Source organism: Nannobrachium achirus (genome assembly GCF_963921795.1).
Source record: "Nannobrachium achirus genome assembly, chromosome: 20".
Taxonomy (NCBI): domain Eukaryota; kingdom Metazoa; phylum Chordata; class Actinopteri; order Myctophiformes; family Myctophidae; genus Nannobrachium; species Nannobrachium achirus.
Genome location: NC_137827.1, coordinates 22711301 through 22738173, shown reverse-complemented (window position 1 = coordinate 22738173; position 26873 = coordinate 22711301). Strand labels below are relative to the sequence as shown.

The following is a 26873-nucleotide window of genomic DNA, read 5'->3' as shown; positions in this document are numbered from 1 at the left end:
GGGGAGGGGGGTGGGGGGGGGGGACAGTATCTCTGGAGCCATTAAAAGAAACGGGTTTCTTACATTGATGCTCCTACATCATGCAAGCACCAGTTAAAGTTACTTTCCATCCCTCATATACTGTGTGCACAGTGCACATCCCATAACCCACACACTGCACATCATTTGGGAGCTCATATCTTTGAACGGGTAAGGGCTAGTTTTTTTAAATAAAGAAAATTCTAAATTGCTTTAAGAGATGGTGTATCTTCATATTACAGTACATGCTTTGAATTCTTTATTTATTTTCCTTTTCTTCCCCATAGGGGTGGCAGGATGCTGCAGACAGTGGGGCAGAGCTGCTCCGCTACCTCAAGGAGCAGGTGCCACGTATCTACTGTCTGGAGACAGAGCCCAACCCAGGAGATGAAGATGCGTTGGTACAGAGTCGTCTTCTCCACCCATTGGAGTGTTTCCTGTTTGGAGAGCATCCTCAGGATGGCCTAGAGAAGCTCAAGCAGGACAGCACCTCCTCCCAGCTCTGTGGTCGTGTCTTCAAGGAAGGGGAGACGGTTTACTCCTGCAGGTCAGAACAGTCTCTGTGCATATCCGTAGTCCTGGTTAGGACTGTCACAATTATTACATAATTCTCTAATGACAATTATTTGACATAATCGCAGTTATTTTGTCATAATCGTCATAATCATCTCCATTCTACAAGGTCACAACGCGTCGCGATGCAACTGGTTCTGAGCTTGTAGATTGGCTATTTCCACTATCAATGTTCTTTATTAACTCATTCATAGCCAGGCCACGAGTTTCCCGAGTTGGCAGCCATTTTGATTTTTTTTTTTTTTTTTTTTTCAAAAATATTTCTTAACTCATATGCTGCCATTTAACAATACCTTCGTACTCTTTAACTGCCATTCGTCTCCATAGACTTCCATGTAATTCATAGTGCACGGATCATGCACACCCATGCCTAGATAATGCACCACGTGTGTCCACATTGCTCACAGCTTTCAAACAAAAAAATCCGAATGGAAATCCGTTCAGGCATTCATGAGATAGCAGCCATTATGTTTTACACTGTTGTGAGCTTGGAGGTCTGCTACCTGAGTTGTATGGGGGTTGTATGGGGGTTAAACAAGCAATTTCGCGATCGCTATCATGCCTACTAACGTTTTTGGGGTCCCAAAACATTTTTTGAAAAAAAAATTTTTTTGAATTTTTTTTTCTTTTTTTTTCAAAATGGCGGAAATTCTCGGGTTCCTCGGGCGTGGCAGGGAGGGACATCGCGAAATTCTCGGGTTCCTCGGGTTTGGCAGGGTATGAGTTAAAAAAAAAAAAAAATCCAAAAATGCCTAAAATGTATTAGGCATTATCGCAATCGCGAAATTGCATGTTTAGCCCCATAACAAACACATCTTTCAAAATGGCAAAATGTTTGTTTTGTTTGACTTTGAAGGCTTCTATCTCATGAATGCCTGAACGGATTTCCAAGCGGATTGTTTTGTTTGAAAGCTGTTGAAAGTACTACACATATGGTGCATGATCTAAGCATGGGCGTGCACTAGGGTTGTACGGTTTCCATTTTTTTTAAGGTTTATGCCCCCCCCCAAAACCCCGGTACACGGTTTTACACGGTTTTACAATCTTATAGATTTTACCGTGATTAAAAAAAAAAAAAAAAAAAAAGTTTCAAAGTGTCCTTTATTTATAAAGCAGATAGCCAGATACAAAAGTGTTTTACCCACAAAAATGCAGTAAATACTATTGGGCTATTCACCATATTCCTGGCCATTCTATGGAGGCTGCCATTTTCCTTTTACAGAGGGCGCTGGAGCATTTTTCTTTGTGTGCTGCTTCATAAACATCTTTTCACTTCCTCCCAAGTAAGGAAGTGACATGGAATTGTCTGTTGCCAGATTTTGCCAAAGAAATAAGCCCAACAGAAGCAACTACAGTAGGCTATACTACTTTACATTCACATTTGAAAATAGCAGATCAGCAAGCTCACAATGTGTCACATTGCGACACATTGTGAGCTTGTATATTTGCTATTTAAAAAATATTGAGGGATAAAAAAAAAGAAATTTGAATATTTTTGAAACATTTTAACAACATAAATCTGTGTGGAGGTCCCTGGCACCACATATTTTCAGATGGGGGTCTGCGACTGTGGACAAATATGTAATCTGGGGTCCTTGATATGAAAAGATTTAGGAACCACTGGTTTAAAAAATATTAGAAAGTAAGCCCAATAAGCAGCTATTTTTTTAGAGACACAAATTGCTTATTAAAACTAGACATGGCAACACAGGTACATTCAGAGCCCAGAGCCTAGAACGCCAACTACTGACACTTTAATGCAAGGACAACAGGAAACCAAATGATGTTTTTCAAGCCAGCTTTTTCAGCCTCCGCCTCTTTCAGGATATGAACAGGAAGCCGGGGGCGGGGCCAGGAATAACGTGAATACTAAAATAAATTGTAAATAGCCTAAGTCAATTTAATTTGTCATTTCAGAATTTAAAAAAAGTCCTTACGTTGTCACTTTAGACATGTACAATATAAACCCTCAATACACTGTATGTTGTTTTTTTTTTACAGTTGAGTGAGAAAACAATGTTACACATTAAGTTAATCATTTGGGGACCACCCAAAATCATTTTGGGACCTCTCTGGGGTCTCGACCCACAGATTGACAAACTCTACGACTCCCGTTGTTGCCTGCCTGGCTGCAGTGTGTACTGGCTGGGTGCTGTGTCTAGCGCACACCGCACACACTGCATAGTAAACAGTGATGGAGAGTAGAGGACTTCTTAAAAAGTTTTAGATAAAGACAATTTGCTTGCATTGCGATGCATCCGCGTGCCGTTCTGCATCGATGCAGTGACGTTACATAATTGTTACTTTTAGCCTATGTTTGTTGTTGTTTTTCCTCCTGAAGGAACGTGGCTAAATCGTTAGCATGCTAGCGCTTTAGCCACGTTCCTTTAGCCTTGGAGCCTGAGGAGAGGCATAAAAAAATAGCTGATCTACAAGCTTGTGGCTCGTCGACCGTGCAACGTGTTGTGAGCTTGTAGATCCACTGTGTTTAGCTTCAAGCTAAGCCTCGCTTCTTTATTTGGTTACAGCTGTTGCATTTCTTTAGAGACCAGGTCTCCCTCCAGCTGTTAGCCTACTTGGCTTGCTACCATTATCTCCGTTGTCTCCTTCTTCAGGAGTGATTTCTGCTGCTTCTGTAAACACGGCAGATGCGGCGGTGGCGCACATGTCACGTGACGGTTTTCGGTTTTGGCTTACGAGACCGTCAACATTTTATAACACCGTATCAAACCGAAACACCGAAAAACCGTACAATACTAGCGTGCACGATCCGTGCACTAAAAATTGATCCGTGCACTAGAAATTTAGGAACGTGGCAGTGAGGTACTTGGGGGCCATTTTGAAAAGGCAATGAATGAGTTAAGTATTAAGTTGAACGGTAATGTACAGAAATGTAAATGTTAACTCATACCCTGCCAAACCCGAGGAACCCGAGAATTTCGCGATGTCCCTCCCTGCCACGCCCGAGGAACCCGAGAAAATTCCGCCATTTTGAAGAAAAAATAAATAAATTTTCAAAAAAAAATTTTTTTCAAAAAATGTTTTGGGACCCCAAAAACGTTAGTAGGCATGATAGCGATCGCGAAATTGCTTGTTTAACCCCCATACAACCCCCATACAACTCAGGTAGCAGACCTCCAAGCTCACAACAGTGTAAAACATAATGGCTGCTATCTCATGAATGCCTGAACGGATTTCCATTCGGATTTTTTTGTTTGAAAGCTGTGAGCAATGTGGACACACGTGGTGCATTATCTAGGCATGGGTGTGCATGATCCGTGCACTATGAATTACATGGAAGTCTATGGAGACGAATGGCAGTTAAAGAGTACGAAGGTATTGTTAAATGGCAGCATATGAGTTAACAACAAAAACAATTAAATCACACCGGGTGCCCAAGTTTAAACAAAATGTAATCGCCGGTTGCCATCCGATAGTATTTTCTTTCACTCAGAACCGTTAATCGTCATGTAAAATGTCATAATCGTGACAGCCCTAGTCCTGGTTTCCCCAGAGGTGGCATACTCGTTTCCGGTTCAGGGTTAGTTCCCCGCAGCTTCGCCTGATTCTCGCAGCAGCACATTTAAACCGGAAGCACATCTGCTGGCGTGCCAAGGAAAACTGAACCTGGAACTAGGGCAGTCACGTTTAATACATAATCGTCTATTCGCAATTATTTTTCATATTCGAGAATATTTTTGATATTCGCGATTATCGTCAATTATCCAATTTAATTAAAAAGTAGTGACAATAGTTTTGACAATAAAACCATTCTTAAACCTCGTCCTCACGTCAACACTTGCATTCTTGAATGCACCTCGCCGCCTCCTCCTAACTTGTTGAACGTCCCCGTGAACGCAGAACCCTCAATGCTCGTCCTCGACTCCTCAGTCAGTCAAGAGTCAACAGCAGCACGGCACGCAATTCAGTCACACAGGCAGGCTGGCTGGCTAACTAAACATGCTTAAAAAGTTTGTTTCAACCGATCCAAGCTCGGAAGTACAGACACATGTACCATACATATCCCGGGACTATATTCCTTTTGATATGATACAGAAAAAGGCTTTGAGGACTGGAGTCTTTACTGCAGCTTAGCTTAGCGCTGCTGCTCTGTTCTGGAGGAGGATGATGATGAATGATCACACACAGACGACGACTAGACTAGGCTATAGATGTTGGATTGTGATAAACATCGGCTATTGTCGCTATTTTCAGTTGTCGGCTATTTTTGCAGTTGTCGGCTATTTTCACAACGCATCGCGACGCGTTGTTGTGGGCTTGTAGATCGGCTATTTTCACAACGCATCGCGACGCGTTGTGAGCTTGTAGATCGGCTATGTTGAAGACCCCTGGTTTAAGAGATTAACTGCGGGCAGACAGACGAGAGCATGAGATGAGAACAATGCCTCTGTCCTGCCTTCAGGCCTAGTGGAGATAAATCTAACTTAATTTACAGAATTTCTGCATGTATGCGTTTTGTACACAGACTCCCAGGTCTCCAGGACATATACTCCCTCCTTGGTGTAGCCAGGGTCTTTTCGCACACGCACAGACAGCCCACACGTGACGTGCACGCGCATTTTCTAGTGTAGCCCGGCCGTGAGACTCCTACATTCAATCCCTCATATACTGTGCACACCCCCGGGCAAGGTCCTAGTATATATATATATTTTACCAGTAAGACTCCCTAAATCTGGAGATAAGCGACCGTCAGGTCACATACACAAACTTTGGAAGGCAATGGTAGCCAATCGGGGGGAATATGGGAAATGAGACAGATCCATGTTGATCACATGACTTTAGAGCTATTGGCCCTCATTTATCAACGTGGTGCAGATCAAAATAGATAATGAATTACATATTCATACATAGATTCAAAGAAGTTCACATATCTATAATCATAGCAATGAAGGCCTACTAATATCAAAGTAATTACTGTTAGAATGTTAGAATTGTCATTCACATCCCTACTAGGTGATGACTTGAAGTATGTCTTATAATCTTAGTCGTCAAAATCTTCCAGCAAACCAAGATAAGCAAGTAACCTTGGGTTACTGGGTGAGATTAAAAAAATACCACTGTAATTAGATTATATTTAAGGAGGCTGTATGTCAGCTCTTTGACATGTTGTCTGTAAGTTTGGCCTCTGAAAGGTTTTCTTCTGACTATGACCTCATCACACTACAACAACACAGTATGTAGGCTACGTGTTAAAAATAATAAATAGTTAATGAGTAGACTCTACTACTAGGATGGAGGTTCACTGTGAGCTGAGGTAAATTGTGTGATCAAATAACAAACCTTTTTATGGATTACAGGGACTGTGCAATAGATCCAACATGTGTGCTGTGCATGGACTGCTTCCAGGACAGTGTCCACAAAGGCCATCGTTACAAGGTAGCTGGAGCTAAAACTTGACTTGTGATTGATTTGAAATAATATTGACACATTAGGCTATATGATGTTGATTATGAATAAATATCACATTTTCATATAGACCAATTGTGAGTTTACTAACGCTTCAGGAACCCATTTTAGTGTATGGGAGGGGCTTACAGTACATGTAAAGTATGTAGCAACAGTACAGTACAGTACAGTACAGTATGTACAGTATGATTTAGGCCTAACTATAGGTTAGGCCTAAATGGGTTAACTAACTCTAATGCTATCATGTATCATTGCTATTTATGTTTGTTATTCTTATCTTTAATGACACGTATGCCTTTTTCCCAGATGCATGCATCATCAGGCGGGGGTTTCTGTGATTGTGGGGATGTTGAGGCCTGGAAGATTGGCCCCTGTTGCTCTAAACACGACCCAGGGTTAGCCACTGCCATGGTAACGGTGAGTTACATAATAACCGAAAAGAAGGAGGTGGGAGGGGCATACTTTTTCCATTCTTGTGTCAATGAACCCCAGAATACTTATTTTTCTTTCTTAAGCTGTATACTGCTCTTGTGGCCATTGCTTTGGCTCCGGAAACAAGAAAGTGTCTGGGAAAGTGACACTTAGTTGACCTGGCTGCACCACTGAGAACATTTTAGAACTGGTTTGAGAGACTATTAGCTTGAGTGTGAAACACGCAGCCTCTCTGTTGTGGCCTACAGTAAAATCTTTGCGAATTGTGCTTAAGCTGTGGATAGAACTTCTCACTAATGTCTACAGTTTGCTGATAATTATGTAACTGTTAGCCGTGCCATATTGGTGCTGAGACTAGGGTACAGTTTTGTAGCATATCCCCTCTGATAATATCATACCCAGGGGCCCCAAACAAACACATGCAGCTTGATTGCTCTGCACCTGTTTCCATAAACAGCAGGTGCCTCTATTGAACACTGCTGGCCCCTGCCTGGTGGCCTGCTTTGTGTCATCTGATCTAGACATCCACGTGTCCTTAACAAGCAATTACACACCAACACACACACACACACACACACACACACACACACACACACACACACACACACACACACACATATGACAGCACCCTGTCAGGACTGAATGTAAAATCTGTTAGATCGGCCATAGTACAGACTTTGTTTTTACACTGGGTGATGAATTCCATCCCTTCCTCCCACATAAGTGTGACATGGTGTCCGGTGTAATTACTCAGATTTACTCCATGTGTCGTTGGTTTGGCTCATGTGTTAAATGTCAGATGTTCGTATGAAATGTTTTGTTGCTGTGGTTGATGTGTTCTGCTCACAAGGGATTCAATATTAACTTAACCAGGGCAGCTGCTTGTTTTGGTCTTATAAGGTAAAGTATTCAGCCTGGTTCCCTTTTACAGTGAGGCTATTAGTGATAAATAGACTCTACAGTCCACAGATGATCTTGTTTGGATTGATTAAACTTTCTGAGAATGGAGGAAATAGGGAATTTTGATGCAACAAATTGTTTGCGTCAGATTGAGTGTATGCCAAATTAAGCATGTGTGGTGATGTTCCTTTTTCTCTGCTTCATTATTGTCAGGAAGTTATGTTAGAATAGTTTTGTATTTAAATGTTTATTTTGAATAGAGCAATAATAGCACAGCACAAAAGCCAAATAAACAAGGAAATTGGTGAGAAGAAGTAGTAACTTATTTACTCATACCCCTTCTCCATAAATCAATAAATAATACAGTGCTGGTCGATACCTGTCTACACACTAATATCAAATATGTTTTGTCAAACTATTTCATTAATGACCTCATTTAACAAAAATAAAATGTTGATACTGTATTATTTACATTAGGGGTCGACCGATATGGGATTTTCATGTTCGATTTCGATATCGATAAGTTGTGATAAAAGCGGCCGATAACCGATATTATGAACCGATATGCATTTTAAGTAAAAAAAAAAAAATATATATATCCCCCAATTTGAAATAGTGGTTAAGTGGTTAATTTATATATATATATATATATATACAGCTGGTGACATTGGCAAAGATCTATCTATATCTATCATCTATAATCTATCTATTTATCATCTATCTATTTGCTACTGGGTAATGCAATGGGTCGGTGTTGTACCGATTCATGGATTGGTGCTGTTTGTGTAATATGTCTTCTAAATTCAGCGTTAAAAACGTGTTCCGCAGCAGGAAATCAGTGAGAATCAGTAACCAAGATGCAAAAAATAAATAAAAAAAATATCATTTTTTTCAACTATTCTTTTCGATATCGATATTTTGCGATATTAATAAACGTTATGAATATTGACTTCGATTATCGCCCGTTTCGATAATCGGTCGATCCCTAATTTACATACATAATATATATACATATAGTAACGTATGATCCGTATTGCTCTTTTTTGAAGGATAGTTAGTGGACATAATGAGGATTTGTAGTTGTTGCCCCAAACCTCAGCACAGTACTGCAAATAAGGTAGGGAACAATATAGTGTGGAGTGATTTCTGATCCAAAACCTTCCTTGCTTGCTATGTTTCCATTTACAGCTGATTCTGCCATCTATGGTTACCCTCAGAAATTGTATTTAATCTGTTTTTATTATAGTAATGGTACAATGATTTGAACAAACTGGATTCACCAGAAAGCGGAGATCAATATTCTGATTACGTTCAACAGCTGTGTGTGTGTGTGTGTGTGTGTGTGTGTGTGTGTGTGTGTGTGTGTGTGTGTGTGTGTGTGTGTGTGTGTGTGTGTGTGTGTGTGTGTGTGTGTGTGTGTGTGTGTGTGTGTGTGTGTGTGTGTGTGTGTGTGTTGCACAGAGAGTGAGACGGGGGGGGGGGGGGGGGTACAGTGAGTGCAGTATATACAGCTGATTCATGTGTGACTTCCACTTCCTTTGCAGGATGAGTGTGTTTTGGAGCCGGGCCTGAGTGAGCGCGCTGAGAAGCTGTTCCGGGTGCTTCTGCGCTATACAGCTAATCTCTTAGTTTGGGAAGAGAACTTTGAGCTATCAGCTGAACTCCAGCCAAGGTACCACAAGTCACACACACACACACACACACACACACACACACACACACACACACACACATACACATACACATACACACACACACACACACACACACACACACACACACACACACACACACACACACATACATATACTGGACAATCTAAACCCTATATCTAACTCCTAAATGCCTAAACCTCATGGTGGCCTCAGAAAATGTCCTCAAAAAGTCTGGATTGTTTGGTTTTAGTATCCTTGTGGGAATATGGTCCCCATAGATAGGCCCATTTATCTTCCTGTTCAGAACAGATGCGTAAGTTCCCATGTTCCAAGCGCACGCACATTTCTTCATTTACTCATCTCGTTACTTTGTCTATATGGACCTTCGCAGCGAGTTTCCGGAAGTTAAAAACCCATACTCCGTAGAGGATTTCAATATCGGCTATAATGTTGTAACAATCCAATGTATCCTTACTACAAGCCTCCACCTGGTTGTAAAACGATGCTTTGCTCCCGTAGAAGCCATGTGTTGTATACTCAATCTATTTTTAAGAAAAATGTTTGCGATGTCATGGAGAAGTACTGCACTACCCACTATGCTGTAACGCCCGGTGAGTGTAACATCCAGTGACACCAACGACCGATTGGTGGAGCTCTGCGTTTTACAATTGTTGGTATGAACAGGATCACATTTTATGATCATGATTCAGCAGGAGGAGGGTGGTTGGCTTGATTCCAGGCCTAAAAATCTTAATATAAGGATCTTCTGAAACATCAATGGATAAATGAATGGAAACTGCTGCGCCAGCCTAGCCGCTAGCGCAGAGCCATGAGAGATCATGATTTCCCAAAACTGAATAAATGGCACACAAAGAAAAACTAAACTTTACTGTTTACTCATTCTTGTGATAACTAAGATAAAAAACGATATCTTTGTCATGGACAGATTTAGCTAATACTTCCTTCACATGCATTTTTATGTTGTGTACCATTCCACGTTTCCCCCTGTATTGCTTCGTACCTAAGCTTCCAGACTGCGGAGAGGCCCCATCCGTATCTGTACTTAACATTGAGTGTAAACGGGCATTTAACACACACACACACACACACACACACACACACACACACACACACACACACACACACACACACACACAGCACATAAGAATCAGATAGTCCAGGCTGATAATGTGTTTAAAAATATATTTTATCCCACAATCAAGGGTGAAAGACAACACATACTACTGTGTGCTCTACAATGATGAGCACCACTCGTATGAGCATGTGATCTACACCCTGCAGCGCGCCGTCCACTGTGACCCTGCCGAGGCACAGACACACACTGCACTCATTGACAAAGAGGTATTGTTCAGCAGCTTCATTTTAAGATAGTAAATGATTTTAACTATCCCCACAATAACGGCTCTTCATTTGTGACATTCAAACAGGGTCGGCGGGCAGTAAAGAGAGGAACTCTTCGTTCCTGCCAACAAGCGAAAGATCTCATCCGGGTAAATTCTATTCTCTATCTCCTAGACAAATATGAGTATACATAGAGCAGGGGTTCTCAAACCTTTTTAGGCTGTGACCCCCAAAATATATATATATGAACTGGGGACCCCCACCCTGACGAGCACTTGGAATTGTAGGTATTACATTTAATGTGACTGTTCCACAGATAAATATTGTGAAAATAGCAGATCTACATGCTCACAACGCCTCGCAGTGTGAGGTTTGGCCAGTTTGGTATTGAAACAGTCTTGAAAATCCTTAAATTGTCACTTAATAAATGTGCAGATACCCTGTATACACTTATGTTGGTTTGTTTACCGTTGAGTGAGACATTTCTTTTTTACATTAAGCTAATCACCTGGGGACCCCACAAAATCAAAATCATAATCATCTTGGGGCGACCCCAAGTTTGAGAACCACTGACATAGAGTACACAAAATAATATAATATATATACAAAAACAAAACATGTTATATTTTAGAGAGAGAGACCAAAATGTATATTAAAAGTGATTTATGTGTCCCCGATGACCTACTGGTCTAGGCGCATATACATGAGGCTTTGTGTAGCCTGCGGCAGGTCGCTGGTTCGATTCCTGAGCCCGACCCATGTTTGCTGTGTGTCTCTCCCTCCATTTCCTGTCTGTCAATAAAGGCATACAAAAAAATATATATATATATAAAAAAAGTGATTTATATTTTTGAACCTGAGACCATCATGATCCAGCAACTGTGTCTAAACTTGAGACTGCCATGATTCAGCGCTTTCTTCTTGGGCTCCAAGTAACAAAACCAGAGTCCATCGTGATTCAGTACTTTGTCTTTTTGAGCTCTAAATAAACCTGAGTCCATCGTGATTCACTGCTTTGTCTTTTTGAGCTCTAAATAAACCTGAGTCCATGATTCACTGCTGGGTCTTTTTGAGCTCTAAATAAACCTGGGTCCATCATGATTCTGTCTTATTGAGCTCTTAACCAGAATAGAATAGGAATTGAATAAGTGGTAAACCGAGGGCAATCATGATCCAGTGTTCTGCTCTAACCAAACCTCTGCCATGTGTTGCAGTCCAACTCGGAGCACATTTCCTTGCAGCCTCTGCGTGTGGAGATCCTCCACTCTGCAGTAATGGCTCATCAGAGCTTTGCCATGCGTCTAGGCTCCTGGTTCCAGCAGATCATCGGCTACTCAGGTACTTACTATATACACCAACCATCGCCACCCGATGCTGGCAGCGATATGCTAGATATTCAATTCAATTCTGTTCAATCTTTATTAGATTGAACAGACTCGGGTCCATAGATATACGTAGAAAAAACCCTCAAACAAGGCTGGCAATAAAATAATTAAAAATGTCAATGCATAACTTAATCCACAGGCAGACACGGGCACTTTAGCCAGTGCACCGTCTGGATGTATAGCCTGAACAGCTCATTATGGGGCTTGAGAGCGTCACAATGATGCTGTTTGCAGATCCAGCGGTTGCATGAACATTAGATTTCTTAGCAATGCTTTAGATCCACTCAATACACTTAAATCCACATACAGTACCATTGCTGCCACAATCTACACTAGGAAATCAGTGGAGACTTTACAATGTGTTACATAGTATTCCTAGTTTTGAAAAAAGGCAGCTGTACGAATTTGCTGCATGTTGTCTGATGTGGCCGGTGTTGTGTGTTTGTGTGTTTAGTGGGGTTCAGACAGATCTTCTGCCAGGTGGCTCTGGAGACAGTCACAGAGGTTGAACAGCCCTGCCTCATCAGCAAACTGATGCTTCATGATGCCAGGATGTACAAAGGCAAGTACATCTGGGATTTGTCTAAGACAGAATATTGGCTTGATCTCGCCAACTCTGCGTCACGTTGACACCAGACTGTTTTTATTTGTTCTCAACTTGCTATAGGTGCTCGCAAGATAGTGCATGAATTGATTTTCTGTAGCTTGCTGATGGAGACGGAGTACAAGAGGCTGTTTGCAATTGAGTTCACCAAGGTAAAGAATTACAAAAAAGAAAAGTGATTCTAATTTATATTATTTTCTTCTCAAACTGTGCTTTGGTTTACATACATGAGTATGCCATGCTTCTCATCTTGCAGCACTATAAGCAGCTGCAGAAGGATTTCATCAGTGATGATCATGAGAGGAGTATATCCATCACTGCTCTTTCTGTTCAGATCTTCACTGTACCCACATTGGTGAGCACCACCCATTATAGTGTAATTTACATATCACCTACAGTACTTATCTCTATAATATGGTTTATATACATTTATGTAACAGTACATTTTGGACATATAAGCCAGAGTTCCATAGGTCCATCCAGATAGATTCAGTGATATTTGCAGAAGTATGGAGAGTTCTGTCAAACCCCAGTGCAGTGAAGTTCATTGGCATTTTGTTTGCGGCTCTCAACAGCAATGTATTTTTCCAGAAATCATGACATGGTTACTCATTGTAATGGATCCACTATGGAGATATACTGTACGTACAGTTGTTGGGCGTACTTGAGTAGAAAATAGTTCTCCATTAAACTGTTCACTGTGGAGTAACCGTGTACTAATTTCAGGAAATAGACCTTGCTTTTGAAGGGGGTGTTCGGTGCTTTGAGCACTAAAAGCCAAATGCCTGCAAATCACAGAACTAACTGAATGTATTTAGCACTCCGGTTAAGTGGAAAAATATGTGGTTGCTTTTTGTATTTTGAATGAGCTTCCCATGTAATCTTGTGTGTTAAAGCACGTTTCTGAGGTTATTTGTAATTCCTGTACATATTGTCATATTGTGTATCAGTGTGAAGACAACATGTGCTCATGGTTTCACTCATCAGCTGTGATAATTCTCATGTCCCTCTCCAGGCCAGGCAGTTAATCGAGGAGGGCAATGTGATTAAAGTGATAGTTGACACCGTCATGGAGTTGCTGCGTGAACATCTGGACAACAACAATCGCTTCCACTTCCAAGGCTACAACTCGGACAAGTTCTTCCGCATCCAGGTCATCTTCCATGACCTCAGGTGATTTGGACGGGCTCCTGGTTTGTCTTATCCTACGAAGGTTTCAAGCCATGAACCCCCACGTACAGTCACTCATCCAAGATGTAGGGCTGTCACGATTATGACATTTTACATGACGATTAATTGTCACTCAAATAATTGCGATTAACGATTTAATTGTGTTGTTGTTGTCGTTGATAATTACATTTCTGTACATTGCTCAGTGTAGCCTGACAGCGTGTCGCTGGTTCGAGTCCCGAACCTGACTACCTTTGCTGCGTGTCACTCCCCATCTCTCTCCCCATTTCTTGTCAGTCTACTGTTTCAATAAAGCTATAAAAGCCCAAAAACGTATCTTAAAAAAACAAAACATTGATTGTGGAAATAGCCGATCTACAAGATCACAACGCATCGCGAAGCTTGTAGATCGGCTATTTCCACTATTTCTGATAATAAAAATAATTAAAAAAAATTAAAAATGTTCAACATGGAAGCGATTATGACAAAATAATTGCGACTATGTCAAATAATTGCGATTAGAGGATTACGTAATAATTGTGACAAATGTAACGTTTTCTCTTGTTCAGGTACATTCTGATCAGTAAGCCCTCAGTGTGGACTGACAGGCTGAGGAGACAGTTCCTGCAAGGTTTCATAGTGTTCCTAGGGCTCCTGAACTGCATGCAGGTACTTGTGAAACGTCCCATCTGTTGTTTTAATTGCTTGTGATAGCAGAACAATCACACTGACCTGTTGTCTTTGGTAACTTGCCACATACGTGTAGGGATGGGACGATATGAAAATTTCATATCACGATTAGTAACAAAAGAAATCACGATTTTCGATATTATCGCAATAATCAAAATCCATTATGCTGGGGCACAACATTTGCCAAAAATAAGCAGATCTACAAGTAGGGGGTTTAAGTGGTACCGGATATGCAGCTCGGCAAATAAAAGGTGAATTGATCCCAGTGCATGATGGAGGACAATTTCACGATGAATTCAATCTACATCATACGATTATTGTGAGTGTTTGTTATCACGATAAACGATAATATCACGTATGGTCCCATCCCTATGAATACATAGTACCGCCATTGACTAATACAATATTCAATCAATTAATCAGGGTATGGAGGAAGTGAAGCGCCAATTTGGTCAACACGTTGAGTTGGAGCCCGAGTGGGAAGCTGGCTTCTCCATCCAGATCCAGCTCCGCCACATCCTTGCCATGGTCCAGGATTGGTGCTCATCTGATGTGAGTCCTTATGCAGAGCCATTAGACACATGCAAAGGCTGTCACCAAGATATTCTTGAACTCTTGCCCCAGTAAAAGGGAAAAGTTCCTGCTCTGCTCCAAAAGAAAGGCCTCAATAACACATGTATGTACATAAATGTATGCTTTTGTACCTGACTGTACCCACCTTTCACAGGGCAAGGTGTTGCTGCTAGCGTTCAAGGAGTCCCACAAGGCATTAATGCGCTGCACTAACCAGCCATTCCACAGTGAGCCTTCTGACTTCTATATGTGTAAGCACATCCTCCACGTCCGACCGTACAAAGTGTCTCAGGAGCCTGTCAGCATACATTTGCCCATCTCCAGGTTGCTTGCCGGTAAGAGAAATATAATGTGGGATTCTTTTGTTACACAGTAACATCCATAGTGTTCATTTAACTGTACACAATTGACCTAGAATTGCTACATCTGGCTCTTGCACACACTATTATTGAAATCAGAAAAAGGGTCCATCCAAGAGATTGCATAGTTTAAGAGCAAGGAGAGTTTCGCCTACTGATCAAGGAGCTGCAGAATTATCCTGGTCATTTATTTCAGTGGCCCAGTGAGACTTTGCTAGCTCTACTGGAGCCACATTAAAAAGAAAATCAATTAGTAGACCCAAATTAGTAGTAGGGACTAGGGACACGCGTTTGCGCACACACACACACACACACACACACACACACACACACACACACACACACACACACACACACTCTTGATGAGTTAAATTGGCATTCCAAATTGTGTCATGTCATCACTTTAGAAAAGTGTGTGCTAGGCAATGGGCATTTCCTTTCCTGAATCTGCATATTGGCTATTCAGAGTTCAGCCTCAAAACACCAACACACAGACAATGATGAATGCGAAAAACTCCTGGTCTGAAATCTTGAATAATTGGATGAAGGTTTTGGTGGTGGTGGTTGGTCGCATTTATTCTTTAACATGCAACAGTTCAAACTCTCTGTGTGCAAGAGCTTTTTGAGATTTTCACTGTGTACTAAACACTGGAAATGTGTCAACTTTTCATATTCTGTGTGTTAACTGTGTATTTCTAATATCCTGTTCCTTCTCATCAATAGGCTTGTATGTACACTTGTGTAGAACCGGATCAATTGAACAGCTTCACGAATATGTTGATCCTGTAAGTGACACTTAAAATTATAACCTTTTCTACTGTCATTATTTCTTCTTCTTTCTGTTTCCATTATTTATTCAGGGAAGCCCATTGAGAGTAAGCTCTCTCAAGCACGCCCTTATCACAGAATATAAAACACAATACATATAATGAAAACATTTGAACCCCATTACATTACATCATCAAAGATTCAAATGCATATATGGTTACATGAAACGGGTGTAGTCACTATGTAGTGTGTCCTCAAGAACCCTAACCCTAACCCTACATGAGACTCGAGACCATTCGAACCAGTTTCAGAAAGTCCTGAAGTTTGTTCCATTTGTGTGGAGCATAATAAATGACAGGTCTTTCCTTGTTCCTACGTACGAATGTCCAGTAACATTTGGTTTTAAAAGCGAGGATAATTGCTTACCACACAAGGCCTTATGAATAAATAAAATACAATGTTGCTCTCTACAAACTGCGAGAGATGGCCAACCCACTTTTTAATATAAAATACAATGAAATCAATACAATAAATCATAGCACTAGGGATGGGTATTGGCAAGAAGCTCACGATCTTATCTTATATATATACATTCCTCCTATTGCCGCATCCCACTTCCAAGCCCATTAACGCCCCCTTTACATCGACTTCAACTCATAGGTAGTCGTTGTCTAGGACGTAAGGAATACAGCCCCTAACCCTATGCCGTCCGCTCATTCGCTAAGCACGAGAGAGAGGAGGCAACAGGGGAGGGGGGGCGGGCAAGCGAGAGAGAGAGAGAGTGAAATTGGACAACACTGTGTTTGCATGTGCAGCTGCTGCTGCTGCCTCCACAAGTGAGTGCAGAGCACGGCAGCAGAGTCCCCGCTACAAGACAAGCATCAATGATCAAATATAGAGCAGTCTTGCCTGAGCGCCCGGAGGGCGCGAAGTCCTAGGAATGGAGCGGCGGCACAGCCACCGCGAATTTCTAGTACAATACGTATCACGATACTTGGGCCACAATACTATTGTGTCACGTTATATTGCGATGTGTTGTTGAGTACAGCGACATCTAGAGGAGCGGAGTGTCAGGCCCAGGCTTCTACCCATGGGAACAGAATTTTCTTTTCTCCAAAAGTATTGTGAATTAGCGATACTAAATAAAATGTTGCGATATTGATTATATTGTCCATCTCTATAGAGCAGTAAGAGTAGACTGCTTAAAAAGTCTTCAGCATGGAGAGTGAAGCCTGCATGTACATAACCATAATCAAAAATGTAATTATTACAGATTTGGTCATCTCCAGTGAGAAAGTGTGAACCCGTAAGCTTGCATTTGCCTGTTTCTACAAAGGCGAGATAAATTAGTTGGCATGTGCTGTGTTTTGCAGAAACTATTTTCCTGTCATTGCTAGCACTAAAGAACAGGGTTTTGTCCTTGTTCCAGGAGACCTGTGACTTCACCCAGTTTGCAGAGCATCCTCTTCGCTGTGTGGTGCTGGCTGCCCAAGTATCAGCTGAAATGTGGCGCAGGAATGGCCTCTCGCTGGTTAGCCAGGTGTGGGGCAGTGTTGTTTTTGACAGAAAATTTTGATTTCGTTTTAGTCATAGTCTTTTGAATAAAATGTAATTTAGTTTTAGTCATAATTTAGTCAACTGAAAAGTCTAATTTTAGTCGACTAAATATCATAAGATTTTACCTGACTAAATCTACAGTTGATTTAGTCAACTAAAATGTATTTTGGCAGTGCCTTGATTGCATTGTAATGACTGATTTTACACTTGGTTGCGTGCTGAAAATAGACTATCTACAAGCTCTGCGACGCGTTGTGAGCTTGTAGATCTGCTATTTTCAGCATGCAACACCTGAGAGCAAACAAACATAAAATGACTCTTCTCCACTAGTCCCTCACTAACGTTTTAGTCTAGTTTTTATTTTGTTGACGAAATTGTCAATATATTTAGTCTTAGTTTTCATCATCACAGCTTAGTTTTTATTTAGTTTTCGTCAGTGAAAAAACGCAAATTATTTGTCATAGTTTTAGTCAACGAAATCAACACTGGTCTGTAATGATTATAATGATAAGATTCAGTTTTTCTAATGTAGAGTTTTATCTCTCACAATCAGGTGTACTACTACCAAGATGTGAAATGCAGAGACGAGATGTACGATAAGGACATTCTCATGTTGCAGGTTAGTGTTCCCTCAGTTACAGAATTTCTTATGCTCACATTTCAGTTTTTATTTTATTTTTTTATAGGGTGTGGCCGTAATATGTGTGTCCCCCCCAATCTGTTCATAGATAGCTGCTGCCAAAATGGACCCAAACCACTTTGTCATGCTGATCTTGTTGAGATTTGAGCTCTTTGATATCTTTAATGGAAGTGGCTTGAGCAAAGACCTAGTAAGGAAAATTTTGATTCTCTTTCAGAAAAAACAATCACTGCAGTACATTACTTTATCTTTTATATATTCCATGAAATGCAACTTCATTTTTCGTGCAGGAACTCTTGAAACAATGGAACCGACTGACGGAAGAGATGTTGTTCCTTTTAATCGTCATCATCGGTAAACTCCTAATTTCCAAAGTGGGGTGTTGACGTCTGTTTGGGGGACATGTCAACTACTGGACAAATCATCAAATTTGACTGATCTTTCTTGTGTGTCCAGGGGAACGCTATGTCCCTGGGATCAGTTATGTGTCCAAAGAGGACGTGACGATGAGGGAGGTTATCCACCTGCTGTGCATTGAGCCCATGGCACACAGTAGCCTGGTCAAGGGCCTTCCAGAAAATGTGAGAGAACAACCCTGGCACACACTTGTCTCCACACACGCTCTTATGACATCTCTATATACAATTTGAAACTGACAGAACGGTGCATTCGACATACATACATACATACAGACGACCCAAAGCAGTCCAATTGGCTAGGACTGATCACGTGGCACACGTGCCGACGTCCTCACGTCACACCAGCGCCATACGTGCTGACGTAGAGTCAACACCAGGCTAACAGTTAGCTAAACAAATGATGTACTCACGTTTGCATAGTCAATAGCACTACTGTCCACATTCCAGTACATTCCATCACTTAGGCACGAGTCCCGATCACATTAACATAATCTTCATGTATGTACATCCCATTACAGCAACGTAACGTTACTCTTTTTAATTCGCGGAGTTCTTCACCGGAAGTGCGTCCGGCCGTCAAATATGTCCGACCGGAAACGTGCCTGCGGCACAATAGTTCCGCCACAATAGTTCCCCCCCCCAAAAAATTTTTTTTTCATTTTTTTTTTTTTACTTTTTTTTATTTTTCAAAAAACTTTTTTTTCCCAAAAAACTTATTTTTTAGCCATATGAGCTTTTCACGTTAACAACGAGGCGAGGGGGCGTAGATGTGAGCGGCGAACCTCTAGTCCAGGGCTACTCAACTTAGGAAGGCTCAGGGGCCACTCAGCAAAATACCAAAAGTCCAAAGGGCCGCAACCTAAAAATGACGGTCCTATTTTGGACGTTTACAATGATTTTGTAACAGGCTTCATGACAAGCCTAATAATTAAGGAAACACACAGAAAATAGCCACATTTCCATCTATTTAAGCCAGGCCAAACCTCATTGAACCAAAAGATTATGGATGGAATGAAGAAATTATCGAATTTGATCAAATTAGGCTTTATTCACAAAATGTGAAGTGAAAATTAACAGAACTGGTTCAATCGTTTTGGAACCGCCCCTGTGTCTGGGTATGCAAGGCTAGTGAACTTTGGCCATGTAAAGGTATGTTTTCTCATGCCAATAACGCTCCTTTTCATTAATAGGACAGATTTAAAATAAATAGACGTTTATACTTATTATTCAATCACTCAAACCCCACCATCCCTATTCTTGGGGGACATTCACCAAAAATAGCCGATCTACAAGCTCACCACAAGATGCATTGGAGCTTGTAGATCGGCTATTTCTGGTCAATCTCCTTCAATGAGCAGTTAGTTGTGTTTAAATTACAAAGCTCAAAGCATCAAACTGTTTTACAAGTACAGTACAACTGGCTGAGTTGAACTTTACTTGAGTTATTTTTCCATAAAACAAACAACTCTTAACCAAAAATAGCCGATCTACAAGCTCACAATGCATCTTGTGGTGAGCTTGTAGATCGGCTATTTTTGGTGAATGTCTCCCAAGAATAGGGATGCTGGGGTTTGAGTGATTGAATAATAAGTATAAACGTCTATTTATTTTAAATCCGTCCTATTAATGAAAAGGAGCGTTATTGGCATGAGAAAACTTCCCCATTTGGGCCCCAACTATGCTTGTACCCCAAATTTTGGGGTACAAGCATAGTTCCCTGGCTGCTACGATCTGTTGGAATGTGTGCACTGTCTGTCGGTGCTGACTGGCGGAGCCGCGGAGGCAGACAAGCACAGACAAGGACGTCTTCACTAGCCTAAAACATGACGGTCGCGAGCGTTCATATCGCACGACCGTCATGCGTCTCCAATCCAGTGAGCCCGACTGTGGTTGTCTGCTGCAAAATCTCTGCAGATTTGTCTGTCTGACCGTCTCGTTGTACAATAGATCTAGTGTAGCCGCCAGCATCTCCGCACTGCTGTCTGTGCTCTGTGCATTGACTGTATTCGCTTCCTGACTACGGAGTCCACCGAGGCTCAAACATCACCGCATTTTGCGTTGTGCGTCAACTTTGACAGGCTTAGAAAAATCATATTTTTATTGGTATGGTCATGACGGGCCGCACAGACAGGCGGCGCGGGCCGCATGCGGGCCGCGGGCCGCGGGTTGAGTAGCACTGCTCTAGTCATTTACAATGTGAGAATTGTGCTTTCTTTGTAGGAAAGCCATGAAACAGGCCTGGAGGCTGTCATTCCTAAGGTTTCCACTTTTAAGTAAGTAAAGCCTGGAAGCATAACTCTAGAGGTTATTCTTGAGAATGATTTGTGAACCCATTTAATCTCCCTTCCCATTTTAGGAAACCAGGCGTATCAGGTCATGGATTATACGAAGTGAAGAAAGAGTGTATGGTCGAATTCAACCCTTTCTTCTATCATTATTCCAAATCCCAGCATAGCAAGGTATGCCAAACTCTAAACTCAACTATAGATCACATCAAACGCAAGTCTGCTTATTCATGGCTTACACTTGAACCTCGTTCTAGGCTGAAGACTCGCAGAAGAAGAGGCGAGTTCATGAGAGCAATGATAAAGGTGAGTGTCAACACTTCCTTCTGCTTCTTGTTCCAGTATATGACCATCGTGCCTTTGCTGTTTTCTAATGACTGAACCCTCCTGCTCACCTCTCTGTGCGTGTTTGCGTGTGCATGCGTGCGTGCCTCTCTTTAGCTCTGCGTCCTCCGGTACCGCCAGCCTTCTGCCCAGCCTTCTCCGGCATTGTGCACCTTCTCTGCTGCGATGTCTTCATCCACGTCCTGAGACTGGTCCTGCAGAGAGCCGTGGAAGACCAGGCCACTCAGTGGACAGAGGCCATGATTCAGAGGGTGGGTATATTTTCTTTTGCAGAAAAATACTTTTCTTTTTGTTCTATACCTACAGTACAGTAGTTTCCCGGTTAATTTGCGGTCTTCATCGCTGCCCTCCTTTGGGCCATGCCTTTTCTCACTCCCCAATAAGTGAAAGTGTGCTTTCCTTCAACAGGCCCTGCACCTGATGGGCCAGGCACTGGTGGAGGAGAAGATGCAGCTTGAGGCCAGCACAGTGGAGGAGGTGACATTTGACTTCAGCCTCAAGGCTCGCAGTGAGTGGAAACCAGGTTTCTCAGTATTTTCTTTATTGTTTTCTCATATCGGCTGGTCATCTCATCATTAGGCTGGGGTTCTCTGTGTGTGACATGGCTGGGTCTTTTATTTTGTTCTTTTAGGAATCGGCTCTGAACATGGAAAATCTGTGTTCCACTTGTTATCCAAGGTCAAGACACTTCCTTCCCTTGAAACTCAAAAGGACATGATCAAGTGGATTCTGCAGGTGCAATGGATCAACTATTAGTAATACATTTTAGTCTAAGTGCTGTGTATTTTATGGTAATACTGTATAACATTTATGTCAGCTAGTCTTATGCATATTTATATTAAGGATAAAGCTGGCATGATTTCATATTTGTATTATTGTCTGCAGAACAAAAAGATTCATCTCACCTACTTGCAACCAAGCCTGGTCCTTCTTGCCAGAACAAATATAGCTCATATCCCAGAACTCCATTGTTGTCCAAATACCTGCTTAGTACCAGCTGTACTGCTGCCTTGGTCAGCATAATTAATCATTGCGATGAATTTGGACATTGTAATTCTTCCTGCAACAACTTTATAAAGCGCTTGTAAGAGCTTTTAGATTGTAAACACGGCAGTGCACGTGCATGGAGATGGTCGAAAAAGCGTGTGCCGTCACTTCATAAAGTTCTGCCGGGAAAAATAACAATGCTCAATGAGTCATTGCAAGGATTAATTGTGCTGACCAGTGTAGCATTACAGCTCTGGTACTTGTTTTTTTTGGGAGATTCTTTTGGGATTTTTGGATAACAATGGAGTTCTGTGTCGTCCGGGGTATCAGATACTTTTCTTTTCTTTCTTTTCTTGACAAGACTGACCATACTTATAAATATGGGAAATGCATTTTCTTCATTGACAATAAGACAATACAAAAATTCAACCAGCCTTTATTATCTTTAATTTGACAGATGTTTGAGATGGTGAAGTGCCTTAGGGAGAAGTCAAATCCAACAGCCTCCATGAGCATGGATACCTCCAAACCAGAGGAGGTAAAACACTAAATATTATGACTTTAAAATATTCTTAACGCGTGGCTCTGCAGGAGGCTAGCTGTCTATGTCGGGGTGTGTGTGTGTGTGTGTGTGTGTGTGTGTGTGTGTGTGTGTGTGTGTGTGTGTGTGTGTGTCTGGAGCAAATCTCGCAAACTGCTGGACTTGAGATCCACATGATTTGAATTTTTGAGGATCAACAGGATTCCTTTTTTGTAATATTGTTTCCACTCTGTTCAGTGGTCAACTCTGATATTTCATTGGTTTCTCCAGAATGTCCAGGACAAGGATAAAGCTGAGCGGAAGAGGAAGGCGGAGGCAGCCAAACTCCACCGACAGAAGATCATGGCCCAGATGTCAGCGATGCAGAAGAACTTCATTGAGTCCAACAAGATGCTGTATGAGAACATGCCAGAGAGTGGGACCCAAGGAGAACCCATTGCATCTGCAGAGAGGTGAGGAGAAAAGACCCAATTCTATTTTAATGTGATCCCTGACTGAATCAAACTGTGTGTTTGATTGCGTATGAATTCCACGTTCGATTGTGTCTTCATCATACAAGCGGGTTAGTTAGTAAGTATTTATGTACATTAGTAGTACATAAATCTTTTGGCTTGTAAGGTTGCCATTCCACTAATGGTAACCTGTGAATGATATTTGGTCTCTTGTTTTGTAGCTGTCCTATGATGCAGATGGAGCTGTGCGTGGCGGTGGGGCCTCACCGAGGCTCCACTCCATTGCAGAGGGAGGTGCTGACCTGCATCCTGTGCCAGGAGGAGCAGGAGGTCACGGCCCTCTCCCAGGCCATGGTACTGACCGCCTGTGTCCAGAGGTCCACGGTACTGACACAGTGCAGGGGAAAGACGCTGTCCAACAAAACTGACGGTCTGTCTCTGTTCACTGGTGTTATTCATTGCACAAGTACGCCTGTCACAATTATTACATAATCGTCTAATTGCAATTATTTGACATAATTGCAATTATTTGACATAATTGCAATTATTTGACATAATCGCAATTATTTTGTCATAATCGGTAACATGTCATTAGGTCGAACACCTTTTGGATCGACCACCAAACTCGAACCCAAACCCTAATCCTAAACTGAGTAAAACTATGCCTAACTCTAACCCTAAACCTAACCTCAGTAACCGTGACGCGGGTGATTATCTAACTTGCCAACGCTCGTGGGTGATTATCTAACCTGCCATCGCTGTTTGACCCAACGGGAGTTCGACCTATGGGGCAGTCCCCGTCATAATTGTCATAATCGTTTCCATGTTGAAAAATGTTCATGCCCCGTCCACCATCCAATGAGCAACCGAAAACCCACAGCACAGATGTCACCTCTCCAATTAGTCAGGGAAAATTAGCAGAACACCTGTCAAGCATTTGTTTTGCACGAAAAACATTCATTGGGCCAAAATCAAACGCATAAAAACGATGGTTTAGTTATGAGTCATCACTTTTCACAAGGTGTATGGTGCATTTTTGGCCCAAGGAATGTTTTTCGTTCAAAACAACTGCTTGCAATGGATTCAGAATAATTAAAAACACCTAGTTAGACCCCTCACATCCCACTTAAAGCATATTTTTGGGAGTGATTTTTTTCCCTTATAGTACAGTGAATGAGACCCAGAATTACCCTAGCTGTCAAACATTTTGCTAGGGATGTTGAATTTCAATCTTTGTTAGATATGTTACTAGACACCTTTACGAACACATTGGTGAAGAAATTGTTTGGTAAGGAATTTATTCCCAGGGTTTTATTAAAATTCCCTGACTAAATTGATTAATATGACCCGAATGGTCAGGGCGTATACCACATTGGCGCGATGCTCTGAATCAGTGGGCAGAAGGCTGCTGGCTACACTGTGGCATTATGACATCATAGACTGTCTTCCTGTATATCGATTTTGTAATGTGCCCCCAAAGCAGGGTTGACCTTGTTCACTTATTTCTTTGTGGCAGGGAATGTACCTTGCCTGGCCTTTTTTAATGTATTTTCTTGAAAAGATCCCAAAGAGAGAGAAGGGATGCTCTAGTTCTTTAACATCAGTTTCTACCTCCCAATTTCAGCCATGACCAGCTCCAACTGCTCTTAATCCCTGCTTCATCAAATTGCCCGCTTTGTGTACCATAGGGCCCACTTTTACACATCCAAGCAAGCGTCACTTTTTCGCTGTGAGTAGCCAGCAGCCTTCTGGATACATCTAGGCACACATGACACTCTTTAGTTTTTTTCTCTTTGAGTAGGCACGCAAATGTCACCAAAAGGCGACGTCACACTGCGATTAGACCCTCTCTAAATGAATGAGGAAGTATGCAGGGATGTTGATTAAATCAAAACAAGTGCTCCCGTAACGTGTCAGCGCTGTGCGTCCCATCAGTGACTGCCTTGTTACTATTGATGAGATGATATTTTGGAGGATTTTAACCACACCACGGACTTCAAGGGAAACGCCACGCCATATGTACATATACTCACAGTGATAATCTCTTAAAGGTGCAGAAAAGTCATATCCACTCTTCATGCCACCTGACCTGGCAGTGGGGACGCACACTGGCAGCTGTGGCCACGTCATGCATGCCACCTGCTGGCAGAAGTGAGTCACTATACAACATTCATTCATTTTTAGTTCTGCTCATGAGGCCAATAGTCAAAGTAGTCTTCCGCAGTAAAAGAAGACTTCAATCATTTCTGGTATTATGTTGACTTTTTTTGCAGGTATTTTGAAGCGATACAGAACACCACCAGGAACCGCCTTCATGCCGAACTCATTATCGACCTTGAAAATGGAGAGTACCTGTGTCCACTCTGCAAGTCCCTGTGCAACACTGTGGTTCCTCTCATCCCTCTGGAACCGCTCACTCTCAATTAGTAGGTCACTCCACCGTAGCTGTGCAACAGATAATTGAACTAAATCCGTTTACTCGATTATGAAATATAAGCGATAGTTTATCATAATAATCTTTAAATTAATGATACCTATTTTGGGCATCTTATTATCAGCAGGGGAAAACAAATCGAAAACCTCCTAAAATAGTGAAAATTGCTGTAGATCTGCTATTTTCATTATTTTTTTCATGACACCGTTCTTAATCGACTCATTGATGCAGCATATAAAAAATAAAACACAAATAAAAAACACTTATTGGCTCAGTTGTGTTGCACTCATTATTTATGTTGTGTCCTGTGTGTAGTGAGAATGCAGAGCTGGTGGGTCAGCTCCTGACCCTGCGCTACTGGATTCAGATCATCTCTGCCAGAATCAAAGGTCTCAAGTCTATCGCTCAGGATCCTGGTAAGAACAGCTACTAATGACTAACTAAAATACTGTACTACATCACACAACCTCAACTGATTCTTGTTTAATCACTTGATTTTATTTCTGTGACTCCACGCCTAATTCAACGAGTGATCACTTAGCTAGCCACTTTCAACCTGGCGTCCCTAATTCTCAATGTAGAGAAATGGCACATCTGCAAGCTCACAAGGCATTGTATCACGTTGTGAGCTTGTAGATCGTTTTTGTTCGCTATTCGTCATATGACCAAGTATAATTACAGTTTAAGTGCTTACCTGATTAATCAGAGAAACCATTGTGTGAATAGTTGTGTGTATTGAGTAGGCCTGTGACGATTCACTTTTTCCCGATTCGATTTCGATTCATAGGTTGACGATTCGATTATATCATGATTAATGCGTTTTCCTGCGATTTGCGATACGAATCACGATTATTGCGATTTTTCCCCAAAAATGACAGCTTTTTTATATTGAAACATTTTAAAACAATTCTAAACAATATAAAACATTAAAAGTTGAATCATATACTTCAAATCAATGCAGCCAAATAAAGTCAGTCAATCTTTCTGACATTTATTTCAGCCAAAGTGCCAGTGGTACAACATTACAACAACATGTTCCTGGTCAAGATGCCAGAAAACACAGAACAGTCATAAAAAAATCAAACCTCGGTTCGAAGTGGAGCTGTGTGTGTGTGTGTGTGTGTGTGTGTGTGTGTGTGTGTGTGTGTGTGTGTGTGTGTGTGTGTGTGTGTGTGTGTGTGTGTGTGTGTGTGTGTGTGTGTGTGTGTGTGTCTGCACAACAGCGCCCCTCCTTTAACTTGTGTGGCCACTCAAGGTATTGCCAGGCTACAGACATACCCAGCCAGCCACATAGCCA

The 26873-nt window shown here is 41.7% G+C and overlaps 2 protein-coding genes across 2 annotated transcripts in view; both read left to right on the top strand.

Annotated features, from left to right (window-relative positions):
- LOC308305564 (transmembrane protein 179-like) overlaps nt 1-26873 on the top strand; it is a gene marked incomplete at its 3' end in the record, with an annotated part of 467552 nt that overhangs the window by 389409 nt on the left and 51270 nt on the right. The gene's annotated exons all lie outside the window — the stretch shown is intronic.
- The window catches only part of ubr1 (ubiquitin protein ligase E3 component n-recognin 1), a 47087-nt gene that overhangs the window by 12113 nt on the left and 8101 nt on the right, over nt 1-26873 (top strand). Inside the window, exons 2-33 of the mRNA XM_080749951.1 lie at nt 306-565; nt 5910-5988; nt 6325-6435; nt 8895-9022; nt 10229-10367; nt 10454-10516; nt 11582-11705; nt 12207-12314; nt 12420-12508; nt 12613-12711; nt 13372-13529; nt 14096-14195; nt 14640-14768; nt 14944-15124; nt 15872-15933; nt 17346-17456; nt 18027-18092; nt 18202-18303; nt 18404-18467; nt 18570-18694; nt 20753-20805; nt 20889-20991; nt 21075-21123; nt 21259-21413; nt 21571-21670; nt 21794-21897; nt 22607-22687; nt 22961-23142; nt 23364-23572; nt 25194-25293; nt 25416-25568; nt 25892-25992. Of these exons, the coding sequence (XP_080606077.1) occupies nt 306-565; nt 5910-5988; nt 6325-6435; nt 8895-9022; nt 10229-10367; nt 10454-10516; nt 11582-11705; nt 12207-12314; nt 12420-12508; nt 12613-12711; nt 13372-13529; nt 14096-14195; nt 14640-14768; nt 14944-15124; nt 15872-15933; nt 17346-17456; nt 18027-18092; nt 18202-18303; nt 18404-18467; nt 18570-18694; nt 20753-20805; nt 20889-20991; nt 21075-21123; nt 21259-21413; nt 21571-21670; nt 21794-21897; nt 22607-22687; nt 22961-23142; nt 23364-23572; nt 25194-25293; nt 25416-25568; nt 25892-25992 (3688 nt within the window). The remainder of the gene's footprint in view (nt 1-305; nt 566-5909; nt 5989-6324; nt 6436-8894; nt 9023-10228; nt 10368-10453; nt 10517-11581; nt 11706-12206; nt 12315-12419; nt 12509-12612; nt 12712-13371; nt 13530-14095; nt 14196-14639; nt 14769-14943; nt 15125-15871; nt 15934-17345; nt 17457-18026; nt 18093-18201; nt 18304-18403; nt 18468-18569; nt 18695-20752; nt 20806-20888; nt 20992-21074; nt 21124-21258; nt 21414-21570; nt 21671-21793; nt 21898-22606; nt 22688-22960; nt 23143-23363; nt 23573-25193; nt 25294-25415; nt 25569-25891; nt 25993-26873) is intronic.